This window comes from Octodon degus, unplaced genomic scaffold, assembly GCF_000260255.1.
Source record: "Octodon degus isolate 3935 unplaced genomic scaffold, OctDeg1.0 scaffold00163, whole genome shotgun sequence".
Taxonomy (NCBI): domain Eukaryota; kingdom Metazoa; phylum Chordata; class Mammalia; order Rodentia; family Octodontidae; genus Octodon; species Octodon degus.
In genome coordinates, this window is record NW_004524739.1 from 6,027,810 (window position 1) to 6,047,739 (window position 19,930).

At 52.7% G+C, this 19,930-nt stretch overlaps 3 protein-coding genes across 3 annotated transcripts in view; 1 reads left to right on the plus strand and 2 right to left on the minus strand.

Annotated features, from left to right (window-relative positions):
- Positions 1 to 12,210: 12,210 nt before the first annotated feature.
- Positions 12,211 to 12,984, minus strand: Fam229a (family with sequence similarity 229 member A). The gene is made up of 3 exons (XM_004642947.2): positions 12,826 to 12,984; positions 12,599 to 12,745; positions 12,211 to 12,450 (listed from the first exon to the last, which is right to left on the minus strand). The coding sequence occupies exons 1-3, from the start codon at positions 12,960 to 12,962 to the stop codon at positions 12,348 to 12,350; spliced, it is 387 nt and encodes a 128-aa protein (XP_004643004.1). The 5' UTR covers positions 12,963 to 12,984; the 3' UTR covers positions 12,211 to 12,347.
- A 221-nt stretch (positions 12,985 to 13,205) lies between these two features.
- On the plus strand, positions 13,206 to 15,889 carry Tssk3 (testis specific serine kinase 3). Its single transcript, XM_004642948.1, has 2 exons — positions 13,206 to 13,645; positions 15,165 to 15,889. Exons 1-2 carry the CDS (start codon positions 13,501 to 13,503, stop codon positions 15,824 to 15,826), a joined length of 807 nt encoding a protein of 268 aa, XP_004643005.1. The 5' UTR covers positions 13,206 to 13,500; the 3' UTR covers positions 15,827 to 15,889.
- Positions 15,890 to 16,588: 699 nt separating this feature from the next.
- Bsdc1 (BSD domain containing 1) overlaps positions 16,589 to 19,930 on the minus strand; it is a 32,657-nt gene continuing 29,315 nt past the window's right edge. The window contains exons 10-11 of the mRNA XM_004642949.3: positions 19,646 to 19,749; positions 16,589 to 18,071 (exon numbers count right to left, since the gene is read on the minus strand). Of these exons, the coding sequence (XP_004643006.1) occupies positions 18,039 to 18,071; positions 19,646 to 19,749 (137 nt within the window). The 3' untranslated portion in view covers positions 16,589 to 18,038. The remainder of the gene's footprint in view (positions 18,072 to 19,645; positions 19,750 to 19,930) is intronic.

Genomic DNA, 19,930 nt, shown 5'->3' on the forward strand with positions numbered 1-19,930 from the left:
TGTGTGTGTGTGTGTGTGTGTGTGTGGCCAGCTCAGCCCACTTGGGGCGGGGCTGGCTGGCATGTGGTGCTGGGGGTCCCTGTGCTTTGTTGAGCTTGTTCTAAATAGGTGCTTTAGACCACTGAGCCATCTCACCAGACCTTTTTGGTCTTTTTGAGACAAGGTCTCCCTCTGCAATTCAGGCTGGCCTTGAGCTCACTTTGTAGCCTAGGCTGGGATTGTTCTCAAAATCAAAATGATGAGGCCAAGGAGATGGCTCAGTAGAATAAGCACTTCCCTGGCAAGCACAAGGGTCTGAGTTCAATCCCTGATTTCTAAAAAAACCCAAAATCAAAATGATAGTCCTGCCTCAGCCTCCACCTAGCAACTGTTTTTTTTTTTTTCTTCAGCTGGGGATTGAACTCAGGACCTCGAACTTGCTAGGCAAGTGCTTATTCTACTGAGCTATCTCCCCAGCCTCAGGCAACTCTTCTTTTAATAACCAGATCAAACCTGAAACTTTATAGATTTCTCAGGAGAAAGGAAAGACTCCCCTCAGGGTACAACCACACCTCTGAGCCTCAGGGTCCCCCTCAGCACTTCTCTTGCTGTATCTACTCAGGTGCCCACTGGTGGTCCAGTCCACCAGACTGCCCATTGTTCTCTGTGTCTCCACCTCTACAACTGTCTCCCCTCCCCCCCGCTTTTTTTTTTTTTGTGGAACCTGGGATTGAATTTAGCCCCTTGTGCTTGCCAGGCAAGTGTTCATTCTATTGAGCCATCTCCCTGGCCGCAAGTGCTTATTCTACTGAGCTATCTCCCCAGCCCAACCATCTCCCTGAGGAAGATCCTTCCCTCACTTGGGCTGGGCCATGTCACCTCCTGTTCTCTGCCACTGCACCCTCCTTTCCAGTTCTTCTCTGCTCTCTCAGATTCATTTTCCAATAGAATGTACTCTTTTATATCTTTTCTTTTCTTTTGGTGCTAGGGCTCAAACCCAGGACCTCCTGCATACTAAGTAAGTGCTGTTCTACTGAGCTGTGCCCCTAGCCATTATGTGTTGACAAATGGAGTAAATAGTGAAGGAATGAATGGAGTAAAAGAAATGTAAAATCACATTTACTGCCCTAGACTTTAACCCTCTCAGTGGCTCCCTCCTACTCTAGGGAGTCATACCTTGCATTTAAAGTTTTCACTATCAGATTACTGTTTGGGGCCCCAGCCACTGAACCCCACCCCCACCTTACCCCACCCCCACCCCACCCCTTCTCCCTCTTGCCTTCTGTCCCCTCTGTCTGATTGTCCTCTTTCCCTGCAGGGAAACAAGTGAAGCTTGTAGTGATCCAACCAGAGATGATAGGACTTCTCTTTTTTTCTTTTTTGGGGGGGACTTACAGGGGGAATCAGGAATTGAACTCAGGACCTTGCGCTTGCCAGGCAGGCACTTGTACCGCTGAACTATATCCCCAACCCTTTTTTGTTGTTGTTGTTTGTTTTTTTCTGAAAAAGGGCCTCACTATGCAGTTCAGGCTGGGGCCTCGAGCTCACTTTGTAGCCCAGGTTCGTCTGAAATTCACAATGATCCTCCTGCCTCAGCCTCCAGAGTGCTGGGATTACAGAGGCGCGCTACCACACATGGCACAGATGGGGTTTATTTCAGGTAGCTCATTCTCAGTGTAGTGGAATACTACAGCCTGCAAATCACTGAAACTTTTTCTGCACTGTCCCCTCTGCCCACAACACTGGAATCTGGCAGCTCCTTAGACCACTTACTTACCCAGCGCCTGTCAAGATCTAACTCAAGGGATCTCTGCCACTCCAAGTGTCCCCAATCTACTAGAGCACCTGCTGGGCCCCAGGCAAACTGGGTCACCTTCCTGAGCCCCTTTACTCAGCTGGCGCACATCTCCGCTTTTCTTTAGTGCGTGGTGCAGCCTACCCAGCTGGGATTCGTGGGTTAGATAGGTTGGGGTAGGGCAGAGGGGTGACAGCAGATGCTTCCTGGCCCTGTGGGTTCAGTCACCTCAGTGTGTGCTTGGGGACATAAAACATCTCAGTAAAGCAGGCAGAAAGCCCAGAGAGGAAGAATGGTTTATTGGGAGTGTGAAGGGCAGGAGAGAAGACCCCAGGAGGGAGAGACAGGCAGGGGGTTCTCCTCCACAGGTCAGGACACTGGGTTTCTCTGTACTCCTTCTGCTCATCCTGGGCCTGGTGCAGGTCTGCTTCGGGATCTTCATGCAAAGAGCCTGAAGCCTGTATCCCCAAATCCCTGGAAAAGACACATCTGACACTCCTCTTGAACCCCAAGGCAGAGGGAGGGCAGCTGAGCATGGCAGATGGTCTTAGCTCAAATCCGGCCCTACCCTGAACTAGCCGCTATCTTCACTCAAGTTGAGTGGCTGTGAGCCTCAGTTTCCACTTCTGAGGACAACGGGGACACTGAGGGCACAACCCTTGCAGGATTATGATGAGGTTTAAAGGAGAAAGTATGAGCCAGGTGAGGTGGCACACACCTGCCATCCCTGCACTTGGGAGGCTCAGGCAGGCGAATCTCGAGTTTCAGATTAGGCATGGGCTACAAAGTGAGCTCAGGGCCAGCCTGAACTGCATGGCAAGACCCTGTCTCACAAAGACAAAAAAAAAAAAAAAAAAAAAGAAAGAAAGAAACCTGGGTTCTGGTTCCACCTCTGCCCCTGCTTGAATTTCTGTCCGCAAAACTGGGTGTTAAAGGATTAGATGAGGTAATGGACATGACAGAGGCCTCCGAAATGAGCAGTTGTCTCTGTCCTTTGAGGTTCACCTCCCTAGGTTGCCAGGGGCTGTCACCCTTCTGGTGTCAGGTCTGCTGAGCGCTCTGTCAGGCAGAGCCTGCTCCTGCAGCCAGCCCATTTCCTCCCTTCTCCCGACGTGGCAGAATGAGAGGAAGGGTCTGGGGTTGCCTCAGCAGGGACTGTGGTTAGACAGGAGGAAGGACTTCCTTCCTGACAGCAGGGTGCTGCCCTGGGAAGGAGCCAGAGGTCGTGGGACTGAGGCTGCTGGGGGAGGGGCGGCTTCCAGGAGAATGGCTGCTTCCAGGGGCCGGCTGGTTAGGCCTCCAGCAGTGAATCAGCTCTGCAGTGACTTCTCTTCCAGAGACCCTGGAACTTAATTAGACTTGCTGCAGGGCTCCCAAAACCACACTGACAACAGCAAAGAAAGACATGGCAACATGGATTCTGAGAGGCCTGCGTACTCTTCCCTCTCTAACGAGGGGCTGGACATGGCTGACCCAGCATCCTCTGATGCCTGGTTTAAGAGGCACTTCCTCAGAAGGACCTCCTGACACCCCATGTGCTCGCTCTCCAGTACTGACCACACTACATGTCACAGACTGAGCAGAAGATAGTTCCTGCACTTGGCCCAGTCCAACACAACAGGCTGTTCATCTCTGATCCTTGTGTGTGTTTTTTTCTTAGTGGAACTGGGGATTAAACTCAGGTCCTTGCGCTTGCCAGGCTAGTGCTTATTCTACTGAGCCATCTTCCCGGCCTCTTGTGTGTCTTTTTGAGACAGTATCTCACTCTGCAGTTCAGGTTGGTCTTGAGTACACTTTATTTATTTACTTTTTTTTTTTTTGGTGGAACCAGGGATTGAACTCAGTCACTTGCACTTATTTTACTGAGCCATTTCGCTGGCCCCTGAAAGGGTGTTTCTGACTTCAGAAATGTACAGCTGCTATGTGGGATGGTGCATGCCTACAATCTGGAGGCTGAGGCAGGACAATCTTTGGAAGTTCAAGGCTAGCCTGAATGACGTAGCAAGACTTCCTCGGAAAATAAAACAGAAGAAAAGCAGAGCATAGAGGTGTAAATAAACACAGGCACATACGCTGATGCCAGGGAGGCTCCCTTCAGGCCTACCCCAAACTTTCCTTTGGTCATTCAACTTTGCCACTCTTGAGCTAGAATCACTTTTTTTTTTTTTTTTTTTTTAATGTACTGAGGACAGGATCTACAGGGCCTCGCTACACAGATTGGACTGTTTTCAGCCTCCCAAGAGCTGAGATTACAGGCTTGCCGCCACACCCAGTCTCAGTCACCAGCTCACCATGCCCTGGAAGCAGGGCCGGCACGCCAAGCCATGCCGGGGATCGGCTCTGCCCAAGCAGAGGTTTTAGTTCGCTGAGCTATCTGGCCGGCCCTTATAGTCACTTTTGCTGAGGTTGTACTTTTGTGTGTGTGTGTGTGTTATTTTTTACTATTTTCTTTTTTGGTGCGGGGAATCGAACTCCGAGCCTCGTGCTTGCTAGGCAGGCGCTACGCCACTGAGCCACATCTCCGGCCCTGCTGAGGTTGTAAACTGGTCCTTGATGGCAAGACCTATCCTGGTTCCCAAACTCCGGGTGGTGGGCCCGAAGCTGCTGCGGAGCACCAGCTTGCTCTGCCTAGCCCTCCCAGGTACCAGTTAGGCTCCGCCCCCTTTGGATCCCCGCCCATTGGGGCCGCCCCTGCCGGGGGACGTAGTGTCTCTTCCTTTTGCCCAGGACTGATTAGTTAATATTTTTGCCACCGGTGCTTTTTCAGGGATTGAACTCAGGTCCTTGTGCTTGCCAGGCAAGTGCTTATTCTACTGAGCCATTTCTCCGGCCCCGAAAGTAGTAGTTTTGAGTAGACAGGAGAGGAACAAGGCTGCCCTACCTCCAGGTCCTCGCCCATCCCCCAAGACCCTTGCTCTCCGCCTCAGCCCCGCCCCCGCCCAGCCCCGCCCCCTCAGCCCGGGGGCCCCGCCCCTCCCTTTCCCAGGGGCCCGCACGCTCACGCCTCGCCCGGGGCACTTCGGCCAGGCCCGGGCCCTCCGGCAGCAGCAGAATCTTGCGCACGAGCCAGCGCCAGGCGGCGCCGGGTGGGCGGTGGCGCTGCGGGCTCAGCCGGTAGTCACCCAGGCTGCGGCGGGCCGCGGGCTCCGGCGAGGCAGGGCCCGGGTAGCCCCAGGAACACAGCTCCGGGTCCGAGGGTGCGGGGGCGTGGCCCGGGGCCGCCTGCGGGGGGTGGGGGGCAGGGCCTTGGTCACCTGGGAAAGGCGTGATACCCGATGGAGCTACCGTCTGGGCGGACGAGGATCGGACTTGCTCCTGGTCCATTTAGAGGAATGGAGAGGCAATGGAGCGTCCCCCCATCCTGCCTTCCCAGTTCCCGAATGCTCCTATGCTTTATCCTGTCGGCACACTGTCGCAGGCCCCTCACCAGGACAGAAAAAAATTCACCACGAAGTGGGCCGTCTCAATGAAGAGCATGGTGTCCACCCTGCTTGCCCCGGCTTTAGTCTCCTGCGCATGGAGGGCCCATAATCCCCCTGGGCCTGCAGTTTTTAGTTGGAGGCATCAGCAGGCCCAGGGGGTTGGGGGCAGAGCTTGTCTCTCCTGTGGGGCTCAGGCCTAGCCCGTCCTGTGCCCCAACCCAGTCACTTCAGTAGGAGGGGATAGTCGCCAGATCTTCAAAGTCTCTGGGGACATGGTCCCCCAGGGCCAAGGAGAGCCCTGTAAGGACAGGCAAGGTAGACAGAGGGCCCCAGCGAGCTGCCAGTTGGAGAGACCCTCGGTTCTCAGTCTCCCGTTGCTGCTCCTACAGCCCTGGTGGTTATGTTCACTGGGAACCCACTTTTCAGAGAGCTCCCCCTCATGACAGCAGAGTTGGAAACACTCCCATGTCTACAAAGGATCCCTGATAGCACCCACCACACACACAAAGTTTAAAAGTCTTGCGCTTGTCTTTCTCTTTTGGCTAAGGAGAAATTCAGGTTCAGAGAAGGATGAGGAAAACCAGGCTTCTAACAAAGCATGAGACAACCTGTCTGTACCCAGAGCATGGGGTTCAGGGCTCCTGGCTCAGGGCTCCAGGCCCAGACTGGGCCCTGCTTCCTGCCCGGTGGGGAACTCACTGGCCCAGCTCCTTTTCCTACCATGCCGGTTTGGGCCATTTTCCCCAATGACTCACGCTGGCTGCCGGAAAGTGGGCAGCTGCTGAGAGCCCCCAAGCCCAGCACAGGCCCTGGCTTGCACCCCAATCGCGCGCGCGCGCGCGCGCGCGCGCGCACACACACACACACACACACACACACTGCTCAGCCATATTTTGGGATCTAGTCTCTTTTTCTTCTTTGGTGAATCCCCTCCCTCCAATCTCTTCAGCTTTTCCCATCTTCACCCTCTTTCTCTTTGATAGCTCCTCATCAGCAAACAGTCTTCACTATCTTTGAAAAACAGAAAGCCCTCCTTCAACCCCACATACTTCTCTAGCTCCACTTCTCAGCCAACATTTTTTTTTGCAGAACTGGGGATTGAACTTAGGATCTTGTGCTTGCCAGAGAAGCACTTATTCCACTGAGCCATCTCCCCAGCCCCTTCAGCCAACATTTTTGAAAAAAAAATTCTGTACCTACGTTTCTACTTCCTTCCCCATCATTACACAGGTACAGTTCCTCAAGGTCACCACCGACCTCCTTGTTGCTAGATCCCAGGGTGCTGAGGACTCTTATTTGAAGTGACCCGTTAGCAGTGGCCAACTGACAGTCAAACATGCTCCCTCCTGACAGGGATACTGCATTCCTGATCTCTTGCTGTCTTCCTAGCTGTTGCTGTACTGCTCACTGGCTAATTGTGACTTTTTCTGGGTCCTCTACAGTTAGTGCCTGGGAGTCTCATGGGTTCCCAAGCCTTCAGCATCCAGTTGTGTAGGTTCTTTTTTTTTTTTTTTTTTTGGTGGGGATTGAACTCAGGCCCTTGCGCTTGCCAGGCAAGTGCTTATTTTACTAAGCCATCACCCCTCAGTTGTGTAGAGACACTGGTTTCGAACTTGCAGGCATCCTTCTGCTTCAGCCTCCTGAGTGCTGGGCTTACAGGTATGCACCACCACACCTGTTGTTGCCCTCCCTTCCATAGTCCCTAGCTTGGCCATTTTTCCAGTGACTGTGGGACCCCCTCCCCCCATTTTATTTTATTATTTTTTGTTTCAGCAGGCACTTAAACACCTGAGCTAATGGGCAGGCCCCCATTTATTATTATTTTTTATGCATTTTGGTTGTTACAGAGTTTCACCATGCAGCTTGGAGGAGTGGCAGTCCTCCTGCTTTCAGCCTCTCCAGTGCTGGGATTACAGGCATGCACTACCACAGACTCCAGACTCTGGCTGGCTCAGCAGCTCTGGGGGCGGGGCTGGCATGTCATGTTTGCTTTGCCTAAGCTTGCCTAAGCAGGTACTTTTAGCATAGAGGAGATAGCTCAGCAGGCTTAAGTGCCTGCCTAGCAAGCACAAGGTCCTGAGTTCAATCCCTGGTACAAAAGAAAAGAGTTGGTGGATTTTACCACGTTTTAGATTGATGACATGCGCCTGTAATCCCAGCTCTTGGGAGGCCATAAACAGGTGGATCACTACGAGTCTGATCTAGTAGTGAGACCCTGACCCTGTAGACTCTTCTCTAAAAGACACACACACACACACACACACACACACACACACACACACACAAAAGCAGGCATTTTAGTTGGCTGAACTAGCTCACTGGTCCCCTGCCCCCACTTTAGACAGTGTCTTGCTATTACACTTCAGGCTGGCCTTGAACTCACAATGGAGCCTACGTTGGCCTCAGACTTGTGATTCTCCTGCCTCAGCCTCCCAAATGCTGGGATTGCAGGTGTGAATGACCATGCCAGGCTGTACCTTTTGAGGTACAAGTAGTTAAAAAAATCCTGTTCTCTCCAAGATGTATCTGAAACCTGCCCTTTACTCCATTTGCACTAGGCACACTAGCCCAAGGCCCCATCACCTTGCACCTGAGAGGCTGCAGCAGCCTCCTGACCATCTCCCTGCAGCCACCCTAGACCCCGTATGTGTGTGACTTGTCCCTAGGGGAAACCAGGGTTGTTTTCCCAAAGCGTAAGTACAGCATCTTAGCACCAAGGTCACACACACAACACACAAGTCCCAGTGCTGGGACATTTCCTACTCCCATGTCTTTGCCTGAATAACTCCTTTTTTTTGTGTGTGTGGAACTGGGGATTGAACTCAGGCCCTTGCGCTTGCAGGCAAGCGCTTATTCTGTTGAGTTCTCTCCCCTGCCCCTGAATAATTCCTTCTTACCTTTCAGTTCACGTGTCAGTTCCTCATAAGAGCTGTTCTGGATCCTTGGCCAGGCCAGGTAGCTTTGCTAGTGCTTCTCCAGCACTAAGACCTCACCTTGCCAAGAAGTCATTCAGGAGATAAACTGGACTCCTGAGCCCTCCTGTTCCAGCCTCTGGGAATGTGGGGATGAATATTCCAGGGCTCTTGCCCTTAGTTAATACCCAAGGTGGGGCCTGGGAGATGGCTCAGTAGAATAAGTGCTTGCCTGGCAAGCACAAGGGCCTGAGTTCAATCCCCGGTTCCGAAAAAAAAAAAAAAAACCCAAGGAGCATTGCATGTGGAGCAATAACATGTGACAAGCAGGTGTGTGGAGGGGTGCGCTTGCCAGGGGAGCACTTATTCCACTGAGCCATCTCCCTGGCCCCAGATACATTTCTTTAGAGACAGGATCTCACTATGTAGCCCAGGCTGGCCTTGAACTCACAGTGATCCTCCTGCCGCAGCCTCCTGAGTGCTGGGATTGTAGGTGTGCACCACCATGCCTGGCCACTGGTGAGATTTAACTGAGTGACGTGGTGGGGTTGTGATTTCTGTAGAAGAATATTAGATTAGAGGAAGGAAGGAAGGAAGGAAGGAAGCAGGGAGACTAGTCTGGGGGTTTCTGGAGGAAATTGATGACTAGGGGTGGGGCCTCCCTCAGTGTGTGAGGGTGGATGGGGTACAGTGAACTGTGATGGCCTGGAGTGGAGATTGGGAAAGAGAGGAAATGAAAATCTCTCTGGTCTTCATGCCCCAACAGTGGGTAGGGCGAAGCCCATGCAGCAGGGACATGCATCTCTCTTTGGTGTCCAGCCCCTGTTCTACCTGGTGTGGGTTTATCTGTCCTCTGGCCTCTCATCCGTCCTTTTTCCTTGAGGACTTGATAGGCTCTGAGGTGGAAGGCTACTGAAATGCGCTAGAGCAAGGCCGAGGGGAAGGGAAAGAGGAAGTTGGGTCAGAGCCCGGATGTGATGGGGCTTCAGAGAAAATAGCATTTGGGGTTTCCTCAGAGCCTGGAAATTCCACCATCTCTGGCTCCACCCCAAGACCCCAATCCTGAGATGTTTAAATCCTGGGGCTCGGTCCTAGAGAATCCTGGCCCCTCTAGGGGCTGAGTCTATCTGAAGGGTCATAACCCCTTGCCAGGCCCCAAGATGGTAAGCTGACATCAGCCAGCTTGTGAACTTCCTGTGGGCCGGTCCTAGAGCCTGTCACCTGTATGATCCCATGCAATCCTCACAACCCTTGGTGGCTCAGTTGTCCTTGTTGTACCTGTGCACCTTCAAAGGGTTAAGGAATTTGTCCAAATTCACACAGCAAGGATGAGGCAAAGCAAGGATTTGAACTGAGGTTTGCCTGACATCAGAGTCTGCGTTTAACTCCTGTGCTATATTAAGCCTGTCGACCCCATGGTTGATTGGCTCAGTAGGGGGAGGAGGCTTTGTGGGAGATTTGCTGGTGCTTGGGGTGGCTGCCCCCCTCTCATATCAAGCGATGGGAAAGGGTAGTGCTGACGTCAATTGTTGCCGTGGCAATACAGCAACCCTTTCCTTGCTGTCTCCATGGCAACCTGGGGGGTCCATCTGTACTTCGCCCCCTCCTTCTAAAAAGGGGGTCCCTTAGGGAGGGGCCACCTAATAAGATGTCTGAAAGAGAAGGCAGCGAAGGCGGTGACGTGAACAAGCCCTTTCTCTTAGTTCTTCACTGCTCAGGCCCAGAAAATATGGCTGGGACCTGGCTGTCTGGCACCAGGGTCTGAGTATGGCTAACCCGAAAGGATAACCGGGGCAGCTCTGCCTTTCCCAGCTGGAAATCCTCACCCCACCCCCAAGTTCATAGGCTTCTAAGCAGAATAGCTGGAAAACTGGCAGAGCAAGACAAGGGTTTCCCCAGGTCCCTGCAGAGCTGGCTGTCACCCAGCCCCAGGGGACAGTCCTTGGCTACCTGGCTCTCTGCTGCCCCTTGACAAGCAGCAGCTGGGGCCTCTTGCTCACATGGTGGCTGGACCAGGGCTTCCTGCCTGGCACTGTGCAGCCGGGACCTTACTGAAACCTCCAGCATCCTTAGCTCCATTTTCCAGGTTTGGAAATGGAGGTGCCAAGAGGTTTAGGAATCAGCCAAAGGTTGCAGTCAGTAAATGGCAGAGACAGAACTTAAATGCATGCCTGGAGTTTAAGCCAGTGGAAAGCAGAAAAGGAAACAGAAAACAGAAGGGAAGAGAAAAAAGAGAAGTAGGAGAGTGAAGTGACTCAGGTCAAGCCTGTCATACTCCCTATTGTGCTACAAAATGAAGTTTAAATCCTTCAGCCTGGTACTCGAAGGCCTTCCAGGTCCAGCTTCTCTTGGTAGATCCCTGGCCTCTCAGGATGGGTTAGCAATGAGTGTTAGCATATAGCCTGTTCCAGAAAGGTGTCCATAGAAAACAGCAACAGGGGCCGGGGAGATGGCTCAGTAGAATAAGTGCTTGCCTGGCAAGCGCAAGGGTCTGAGTTCAATCCCTGGGTCCGCAAAAAAAAAAAAAAAACAGAAACAACAAAAACATTTGGGTTGGGGTTATAGCTCAGTACCATAAGCATCTACCTGGTACCGAAAAGAGAAAAACAACTACATTCTTTGAACTTGTTTTCCACCTTCCTGCCTTGGGGCTTGCTCACAGCTTTCCACCCACCCAAAGGGCCCTTGCTCTGGCACCCTGGAGCTCAGCAGCCCAAGGCTCAGTCTGGTGAGCCTTACCCCAACCTCAACTCACAGGCCAGGTGTGGTAGTTGATACTTTGTGTTAATTTGGCTGAATCAGCTCAGGCAGATCTCAGCATGGGGGCCTAGCCCTGCAGGTGGGCAGGGTCCAGGAATTGAGAAAGGCTTCCTGCCCCCTGCCTGGTTTCCTGCCGCCCTGCTTCTGGGGAGAAGTCTCAGTCTTTGAAGGAGTTTGATCTTCGCAGCTGGAGGAGCTACAATCACAGGTTGTGGTAGTCAGGTAGAAGGAAGAGAGAGGCTTGATGGACGCTGCAGCTGGTGCTCCTCCCTGCTCTTCACTGTTTTCTACCCATGAACTGCTGTCATTTGCCTTGGAGCCAGCGGAATATGGACTGAACCTTCCAGTAACTGTGAGCTAAATAAACCTTTCCTTCATTTGGTGTGTGGAGTATTTGTCCCAGCAACGAATAAGAAGTAACCAAGGGCTGGAGAGATGGCTCAGTGGTCTAAAGCACCTACTTGGAACAAGCTTGGCAAAGCACAGGGACCGCAATTCAATCCCCCAGCACCACATGCCAGCCCGCCCCGCCCCCTGGTGGACTGAGCTGGCCACGCACATAAATAAATAAATAAATAAAATGTTTGTTGTTATTCATCTTAAACACTAGCCCTTGGGGCAGGGTTTCTGCTTGGGGCCTCCCATGGATGGACATACAGGTGTTGCATCTTCACACACTCAGAACTGTGCCTACATCACTGATCATTTGGGTGACTCTAGGCAAGCTTTTCAAGCCTTAGTCTTCACTTATAAAATAGGAAGGAATCAGTTGTTGGGTGTGGTGATACACAGCTGTAATCCCAGCACTTGAAGGCTGAGACAGGAAGATTGATTGCGTGGAGGCTGGGCTACTACCTAGGAGTTCCAGGCTATTCTGAAGTACATAGCAAGATCCTGACCCAAACCGAACCAAACTGAACCAAACCATACCACCCCCTACAAAAAAAAGAAAAAGAAATGAGAAAAAGAAACCAGAACACAAAATGAACTGGGGCAGCCTGCTATCCCTCCAACACAGGCAGAAGTGCCAAGTCACAAGACAGCAGGTAGCAGAAGCTAACTCCACTTGGGCCTGGTGTGGGTCTGTCTAAGCGTGTTCTCCTTTCTCCAGTCTTAAACTCCCGTGGGTCACCTGCACCTAGCACATAATTGCAAATTTCACGGGTGAACCAGTGACAGGGAAAAGGAGATGAACAACTGTAGGCCATGAGAAAAGGTGGAGTGGCTTGGGGAGCCCAGGGCGGGTCCTGGAGTAGTAGGCAGCCCAAGGGAAGGTGGTGTAGGATGGAGTGTGCCTTGGTGGGCCCGATACGACCGACAGACATACACGGCCAGTCCGGAGTGGAAAGAACAGTTTATGCTGTGCTTTATTAAAATGTGCATCATTCTTTTATTTTAAAATGTGCATCATTTTCTCGTGCTCGGCGCGTGCGGCCTCGTCCCGCCCGGCTCCCGCGGAGCCGCCCTGTGCAGAGGCGCTCAGGTATCGCGGGCCTGCGGGCTCCCGCCCATGGCCAGGTAGACGTCGATAGGCACGTGCAGCAGCGTCAGGCAGTGGCAGCCGGGGCAGCGTCGCAGCGGCCTAGGGAGAGCGGCGCGCCACAGGGGGCGCTGAGGTGCGGCCCGGCCCATGCTGTTGGGGTGCACCAAGGAGGCACTTGGGGTCCTCTGGGGCTGGGGCGTAACCTGGGGACCTTGGTGTGGGGAATGGGGCGGGGCGCCGGCCTCACCTGACCGGGTTGTGCTCGGTAGCTACCGGCTCCGGGTTGTCCTGGGACTCGGGGGCGGCGGCAAGGCCAGGGGAGTCTCCGGCCTCAATGGGGAATCTCCGACCCTGCGGGGGCTCCTGGGCACTCATGTCCAGGCCCCGGGGCGCTCTGTGCGGGGAGTGGCTGTCAGGCCGCTCGCGGGTGGCCGGGCGCCCCTGCCTGCGCCCGCTCCCGGGATCAGTGCTCACCTGCCGGAGGCTGAGGCCCGTCCCAGGCTGGCAGCGGTTGCCAGAGCCCTGGCCACGAGAGGTCGCTCCGGTCCAGGAGGAGCCGGGCAGGTGTCTGCAGCTCGCTCGGGCCAGGGTGTCAAGGGGGAGGGCTGCATTGTGACCCGTGCTTCGGCACTGACATCACAGAGCCTGTTCCTACTGCCAGGGAACCCTCGCTGCCCCAGACTGCCCTGGCAGTTAGATCAGGGACTCATGCTTGGGTGCTGCAGGATCAGGCCATGCGCTTGGGGAACCGGTTACGCTTGCCCCCTGATGGGGCAAAGGAGGCTGTGTCCACGTGGGGGAGCCCGGCATCCTGGGCCTATGCTAACCTGCCCAGCGCTGACCCCGGCTCTGCTCTTACTCAGTGCTGGGTTTGGTGATGGTGGTGAGGGCAGGTAGGGCCGCTGCCCATTTTAGCCAAGGGTCACACAGCATTTACATCACAATTGGGCTGGAGGTTAAAAATGTCTAGCCCTTTCCCTCTCCACCACCCGTGGCTGTGTCCGGAGGAGAATGTTCTAGCGCTGGGCCGGCTGTGGATGAAGTCCTTGGGGGAGAAAAGGAGCAGGCCAAGGGCGATGGTGAAGTAGAGCTGCCTCACTGAGGCAGCATGAGCTGAGAGGACAGGAAGGAAGGAGGCACCCAGACAGCATGGAGGACTTTCTGCTCTCCAATGGGTACCAGCTGGGCAAGACCATTGGGGAAGGGACCTACTCCAAAGTCAAAGAAGCATTTTCCAAAAAACACCAAAGAAAAGTGGCAATTAAAATTATAGACAAGATAAGAGGGCCAGAAGGTGAGCTGGGGCCCCTTTGGGGAAAGGGAGGGCTGGGTGAAGCGGATAGGTGCTTCCTCCCGTCAGAAAACTCTCCCTCCCCTCCCTTTTAGTTGGCAGCCACAGAAAGCAAGCTGGACTATGGCCTTGAGTAGGGGGCATAGGGTCATAGGTCAGTGGGGAACCAAAGGATGATGGGAGTTTAAGAATATCACACCTCAAATCCAAGATGAGTGTACAGGTGGAGGGTCCCTGGGGTGGAAGGGTCCCTGGGCTTTTCCTATTCCAGGAGGGAAGAGATGCAGTAGCCACAGCCAGGCCCGGCAGAACACTCGGACCAGTACTGAGGCAAGTGGACATGGGCCAGAGGAAGACAAGCATCCCGGAAAGGGTTGGGGATCAGAAAGCAGCACACAGCAAAGAGCTGGGTTTCCATCCTGTAACCCTCCAGGCATGGCTCTAAAATCCCAATAAGGGGGCCGGGGAGATGGCTCAGTGGAATAAGCGCTTCCCTAGCAAGCACAAGGGTCTGAGTTCAATCCCCAGTTCCGAAAAAAAAAAAAAAAAAATCCCAATAAGCCCTCAAATTGGGATTCTGTGACTACTTAAGTACAGAATAAGTAGTTATTATTCTCGGAACCAGGGATTGAACTCAGGCCCCTGAGCTTGCCAGGCAAGCACTTATTCCACTGAGCCATCTCCCCCTCCTGCTACCTCCAAGTTAATAGATACACTTAGATACTATTAAGGAGCCAAAGTACAAGACCCAGGTACATTGGGTAGACAGAAGCCGGGAAGGAGTCAGGAGTGAAGTTAGGCCTTTCTGATTTTTTTTTTTTTTTTTTTGGTGTGTGTGTGTGCCTTTGGGGACAGGGTCTCACTGCAGTTCAGGCTGCCCTGGAGTTCACTTTGTAGCCCAGGCTGGTCTTGAACTTAAAATGATCCTCCTGCCTCAGCCTCCCGAGTGCTGGGATTATAGGAATATGCCTCCACACCCAGCAAAATATCTTTTAAGAGTTATTAGAAAATAGGGAGAGAGGTCCTTTGCAAATGAACTTTGTGGCCCAGGCTGGCCTTGAACTTGTAGCAATCCTCCTGCCTCAGCTTCCTGAGAGCTGGGATTATAGGTGTGCACCACCATGCCCGGCTTCTGATCTTATTATTTTTTAAAAATCTTTTGATACAGGGTCTATGTAGCTCAGACTCCTGTCTCAGCCTCCTCAGTGCTGGGATACAGGAATGCACCACCATACCCGATTTTGGTGGCTGGCACAGTATACCCAGGGGTCCAGGGCATACTGCTGGCACATTATGCGGTACTAGGGATTGAACTTGGGTGCTTGCACTTGCTAGGCAGGTGCTTAGTCCATCGAGTCCCCAGCCCTTGATCTCTTTTTGACACAGGGTCTTCCTGTGTAGTCCAGGATCAGAACAGTCCTTCTGTCTCAGTCTCCCAAGTGCTGGGGTTACATGCATATACCACCAGATCAGGGTTGGGCCCTTCTGATCGTGCTGGTTTTTCTCTCCTCCCCTTATTAAGAGTTTATCCAGAGATTCCTGCCTCGGGAGCTCCAGATCGTGCAGACCCTTGACCACAAAAACATCATCCAGGTGTATGAGATGCTGGAGTCCACTGATGGGAAAATCTACCTGGTGATGGAGCTGGCTGAGGGCGGGGATGTCTTTGATTGCGTGCTGAAGGGGGGGCCACTGCCTGAGAGCCAGGTCAAGGCCCTCTTCCGCCAGATGGTCGAGGCTATCCGCTACTGCCATGGCTGTGGAGTGGCCCACCGGGACCTGAAGTGTGAGAATGCCTTGTTGCAGGGCTTCAGCCTGAAGCTGACCGATTTTGGCTTTGCCAAGATGTTACCCAAGTCACGCCAAGAGCTGAGCCAGACCTTTTGCGGGAGCACAGCGTACGCAGCCCCAGAGGTGCTGCAGGGTATTCCCCATGACAGCAAGAAGGGCGACATCTGGAGCATGGGCGTGGTCCTGTACGTCATGCTCTGTGCCAGCCTACCTTTTGACGACACAGACATCCCCAAGATGCTCTGGCAGCAGCAGAAGGGGGTGTCTTTCCCTCCTCATCTGGATATCTCATCTGAGTGCCAGGACCTGCTCAAGTGGCTCCTGGAAACAGACATGACCCTCCGGCCTTCGATTGAAGAAGTTAGTAGGCACCCCTGGCTAGCGAGCACATGATACATGCAATGGCAAGTCCTCCCCAATAAAGTAGGGGGAGAAAGCAAACCCAAAACCTGCTTCCAAAGTGGTGATATATATTTTACATGTTTACTTATGCTAAAGCTTATCTTCGCCTTTCCCAGACTCACACTCTTTCCCTCTAAAGATCTTCATGGAACCAAGGGGCTCCTTCAGACTTTTCATTACCACTGGCAAGTGATTTTCACACAGGTGTTTAAAACTAACTAAATTAGGGCTGGTGAGATGGCTCGGTGGTCTAAAGCACCTACTTAGAACAAGCTAAGCCAAGCGAAGCACAGGGACTGCGGTTCAATCCCCCAGCACCACATGCCAGCCAGCCCCGCCCCCTGGTGGGCTGAGCTGGCCACACACAGACACTAAATAAATAAATAAATAAATAAATAAATAAATAAATATTTAAAAAAATAAAACTAACTAAATTAGACCCCAGATCATCCATATGGGGGGAGGAGAGAAACATGACCAAGAGCACCTGGAACCACTATTGCTGCAACTTCCTTTCCAAATAAAAGCAGAAGCGCTGGGAATGCAGAAATGGCCTGTCTCCTTGTCTTGGAGAGAGGTCTGCTGGGCCCCATGCCCTCCTCATCCCAGAAACTGAGCTGAATCTGAGATGAGGACCAGGGCTTCCTCAAGGGCCAGGCTGTGGCCCTTGTGTCTCCAGCTCCCAGTGGGAAGCCACCCCTTCAGTGTGTGCAGCCTACCCAGGCAGAAACAGATGCCCAGACACCTTCTGGCTTCTGTTGAATCTCTTTAATGTTAACACCAAGTCTGCAAAAGGTTCAGGACAAAGTTCTTTTTTCTCTCTTTTTAATTACAAAACTAACAGCTGTTAGAATCTTTTTTTTTTTTTTTTCCTGTTTTCTTTTCTCCGGCTACAAAATACTCTGGGGAGATGCATTATAATTTAAAATATATAATATTGCACAAACAACCAAAAAGTTAATTAAACTAAAGAAATAATTACAAAGAGAAAAAAACCCCATCCATCAAAAAGAGACTCAGCGTCCTCTCCTCCCACCCCTTACCGAAGGTCTGAACTGCAAGTACCCATCACTCGGTATCCCGCCCTTCCCTCCTCACTGTGGACACGGCCTCTATGTACAAGAATCACCAAAGCAGCACTGCAAAGCACCAGGGTCTCCAAGAATCTCTGCTGCCCTCACTGCCCTGAGCAAGGTGCAGCTTCACCAGAGTGGAGGGTGACAGGCTGGCTCTGTCGCTAAGAAGGAGCCCACTGAGGACCAGGGTGTTTCCCCAGGGCAGCCCCGTGGAAGCAGAGGGCAGGGCAGAGAGCTGGCCTTCCCAGGCTGTACGCACTCACCTCTGTTCACTGCTCTGTACCATGGGAGCTGCCTTGTTCCCTACTTACGGGGGAGTCAGGTGGGCAGCTGCTTGGGCCAGCCACTCTGCCAGGCAATGCACAGAGGGCCTCAAGTGGCTCACTTCCCTCTTGGGGAGGGAAAGAACTGCAAGAGTGGACCCTTGCGGCGGCACAGCGGGGCTAAGGACTTGGGTGCATCTGACATGAAGCAGCCCTGGGAGTTACAGGGACATGTCTCTGTGGGCTGAAGAGAAGGAAAGAGGCGAGTTATGTATGGTTTGGTCTCTAGATTCTGAACCCCAAGGAGTCTTTCCAGAGGAAAATTCTGGAAGAGGGAGATTTTCAAAAGGCAAATTTCCCAGAAATGACGGCCTCTTACACACGAGTAGGAGCCAAATCATGCTCGCCAACCTTGTTTAGCCACGGGCAGGTGGCATGGCCATCCCTGTCTGCTTATTAAGAGTGACAGAAGTGTACTGCCTCTGCTTCTGCCAAGAAACTGGCAGTAAAGCTTTTTTGTCTACACACAGAAGGGCCAGAGCTGTCCCTGGGGCTTGTAGCAGGAGTCCCCAGAAGCAGCAGGTATTCAGCAGAGAAATGTAGGCTCTTGGTGATGGCGTAGGTATCCCCTCCTCACATCATCCTTAGGTTGGCACAAGTCAGAGTTCTGGGCTTGGATTTGGAGATCCCCTTCTCAGGTGTGAGCAGAGGCCCAAAGGACCAGCGGGGAGCCACCAGAATCTGTGCCCAGAGCTTGGGATGGCAGAGGCCATTTGGGGGACATTCTCAGTGTCATCCAGGGTGGGCTGAGATGAGCCAGGGAGGTGGGTGGTGGCGTGGTGGGGAGCTGTCACCATGGACCACTCACTCCCAGTCCTCCCACTCTACATCTTCCAGCTGCAAACGGGAGGGGAATGGAGAGGGGAACTCACTTGTTTACTCCTGTGTGTAGCCCCACCCAGCCCACTGCATCCCACTCCACCCCACCGAGCCCATCTGCCTGCCTCTGTTTCTGGACTGAGTCCCCAAGCCCAAGCCTGGGCTATTCCCTGCCCTGCTGAGAGTGAACCCTCACTCTCAAGGAACAGTGTGGGGCACAGAGTTGCCTCTGCCTGGGGGCTGGGCTTGCTGTTCTGCTTGTTCACACCCACTGAAGTACTCTCACCAGCCAGGGACTCTGCAAGGGGATGCCCTGCCCAAGGACGTAAGTCCATCAGTGCCTTGAGGACCTGTCTCCTTTAATATCGCTTTGTGAAAGGCAGAGAATGGCACTGTGACTAAGCCCGGGGCAGCCGTGGCCTAAAGTGCTCTAACTCCCAGGTGAAGTCCCTCTAGAACTTTCCTGTGGCTTGTAACTCAGATTGCCGACAGCCATTCCCTAGTATAATGGGTTATAGAAGAACTCTGCTAAGGTATGTCCTGTGTCAGCTATTTTTGTTGTCATTATTTTTGCCTTTTTAAAAATTTTAGTACAGGGGCTGGTGAGATGGCTCAGTGGTCTAAAACACCTACTCAGAACAAGCTTAGCAAAAACAAAGGGACCGTGGTTCAATCCCCCAGCACCACATGCCAGCCAGCCCCGCCCCCTGGTGGGCTGAGCTGGCTACACACACACACACACACAAAATTAAAAAAAAAAAATTAGTACAGGGTCTATAGGGTATCACTTCGTAGATTGTGGACTCCTACTGATCCTCCTGTTTTCAGCCTCCTAAGAGCAGGGATTACAGGCATGTGCCACCACGCCCAGTCTCAATCACCTGCTCAACAAGCCCCAGGGTGGGGCTGGGGCTGGCCGGGGATCAAACTGGCCAGCCTCTGCTGTCTGCGTAAGCAGGCACTTTAATCCCCGAGTGCTGGGGTGGTGTGTGCTACCACCTCTGGCTGAACTCAGGTTTTTCTGCATGCTAGGCAAATGCTCTACCACTAAGTGACATTCCTGTGTTTTTTTTTTTTTTTTTTTTCCTTCAGAACCAGGGATTGAACTCAGGCCCTTGAGCTTGCCAGGGAAGTGCTTATTCCACTGAGCCATCTCCCTGGCCCCTCCTGTTCTTTTTTGCTTTGGAGAAAAGGTTAAGTTGCCTACGCTGGGCTTGAACTTTCTTTTAACCCTCCTGTGCCTCAGCCTCTTGTGATTAAAATGCCTGTGCCTATGTACCCTGATGAACTACTATGGAGCAGATCACTACCTACTCTGAGGCTTTGATTGGTCAATAAGAAAAGCCAGATCCTACGTGTTTCTTTAATTTGCCTTCCTCTTGTTTTGGTGATGCTGGCAACTGAACCCAGGTCCTTGTGCAAGCTGGGCAAGGGTTCTGTCATGGCGCCACACCCTCAGCCCCCTACCTGCATTTCTAAGTAGTTCCTTAGGCAACTGGGATTCACAACATGGGCACAGTTGGGTGCAGTGGGCAGGGTCCTAGAGCCTGGCCTCACGGGGCTGGCTTGTGTCGCCAACCAGGACCACTCACCTCACCAGAGGCATCCACTTTGGAAAGGGCCATCTGTACTTCTTCTTCAGTCATGTCCAAGTCAAAGTCCTTCTCCCAGTCCTCACTGATGTCCGTGCTTGAGCCTGGAATCACATTTTAGAGTGAAATGCAGCAGGGGCAGGGAACTAAAAAAGTTTAGCTGGGGAAAGCAATATTTAAAAGGGATGACAAGATGCAACACAAGGGCTGAGGACATAGCTTCATGGTACAGTGTGTGCCTGTCAAGTGTGAGGTCCTGAGTTTGATTCTTGTTTGTTTTTTTTT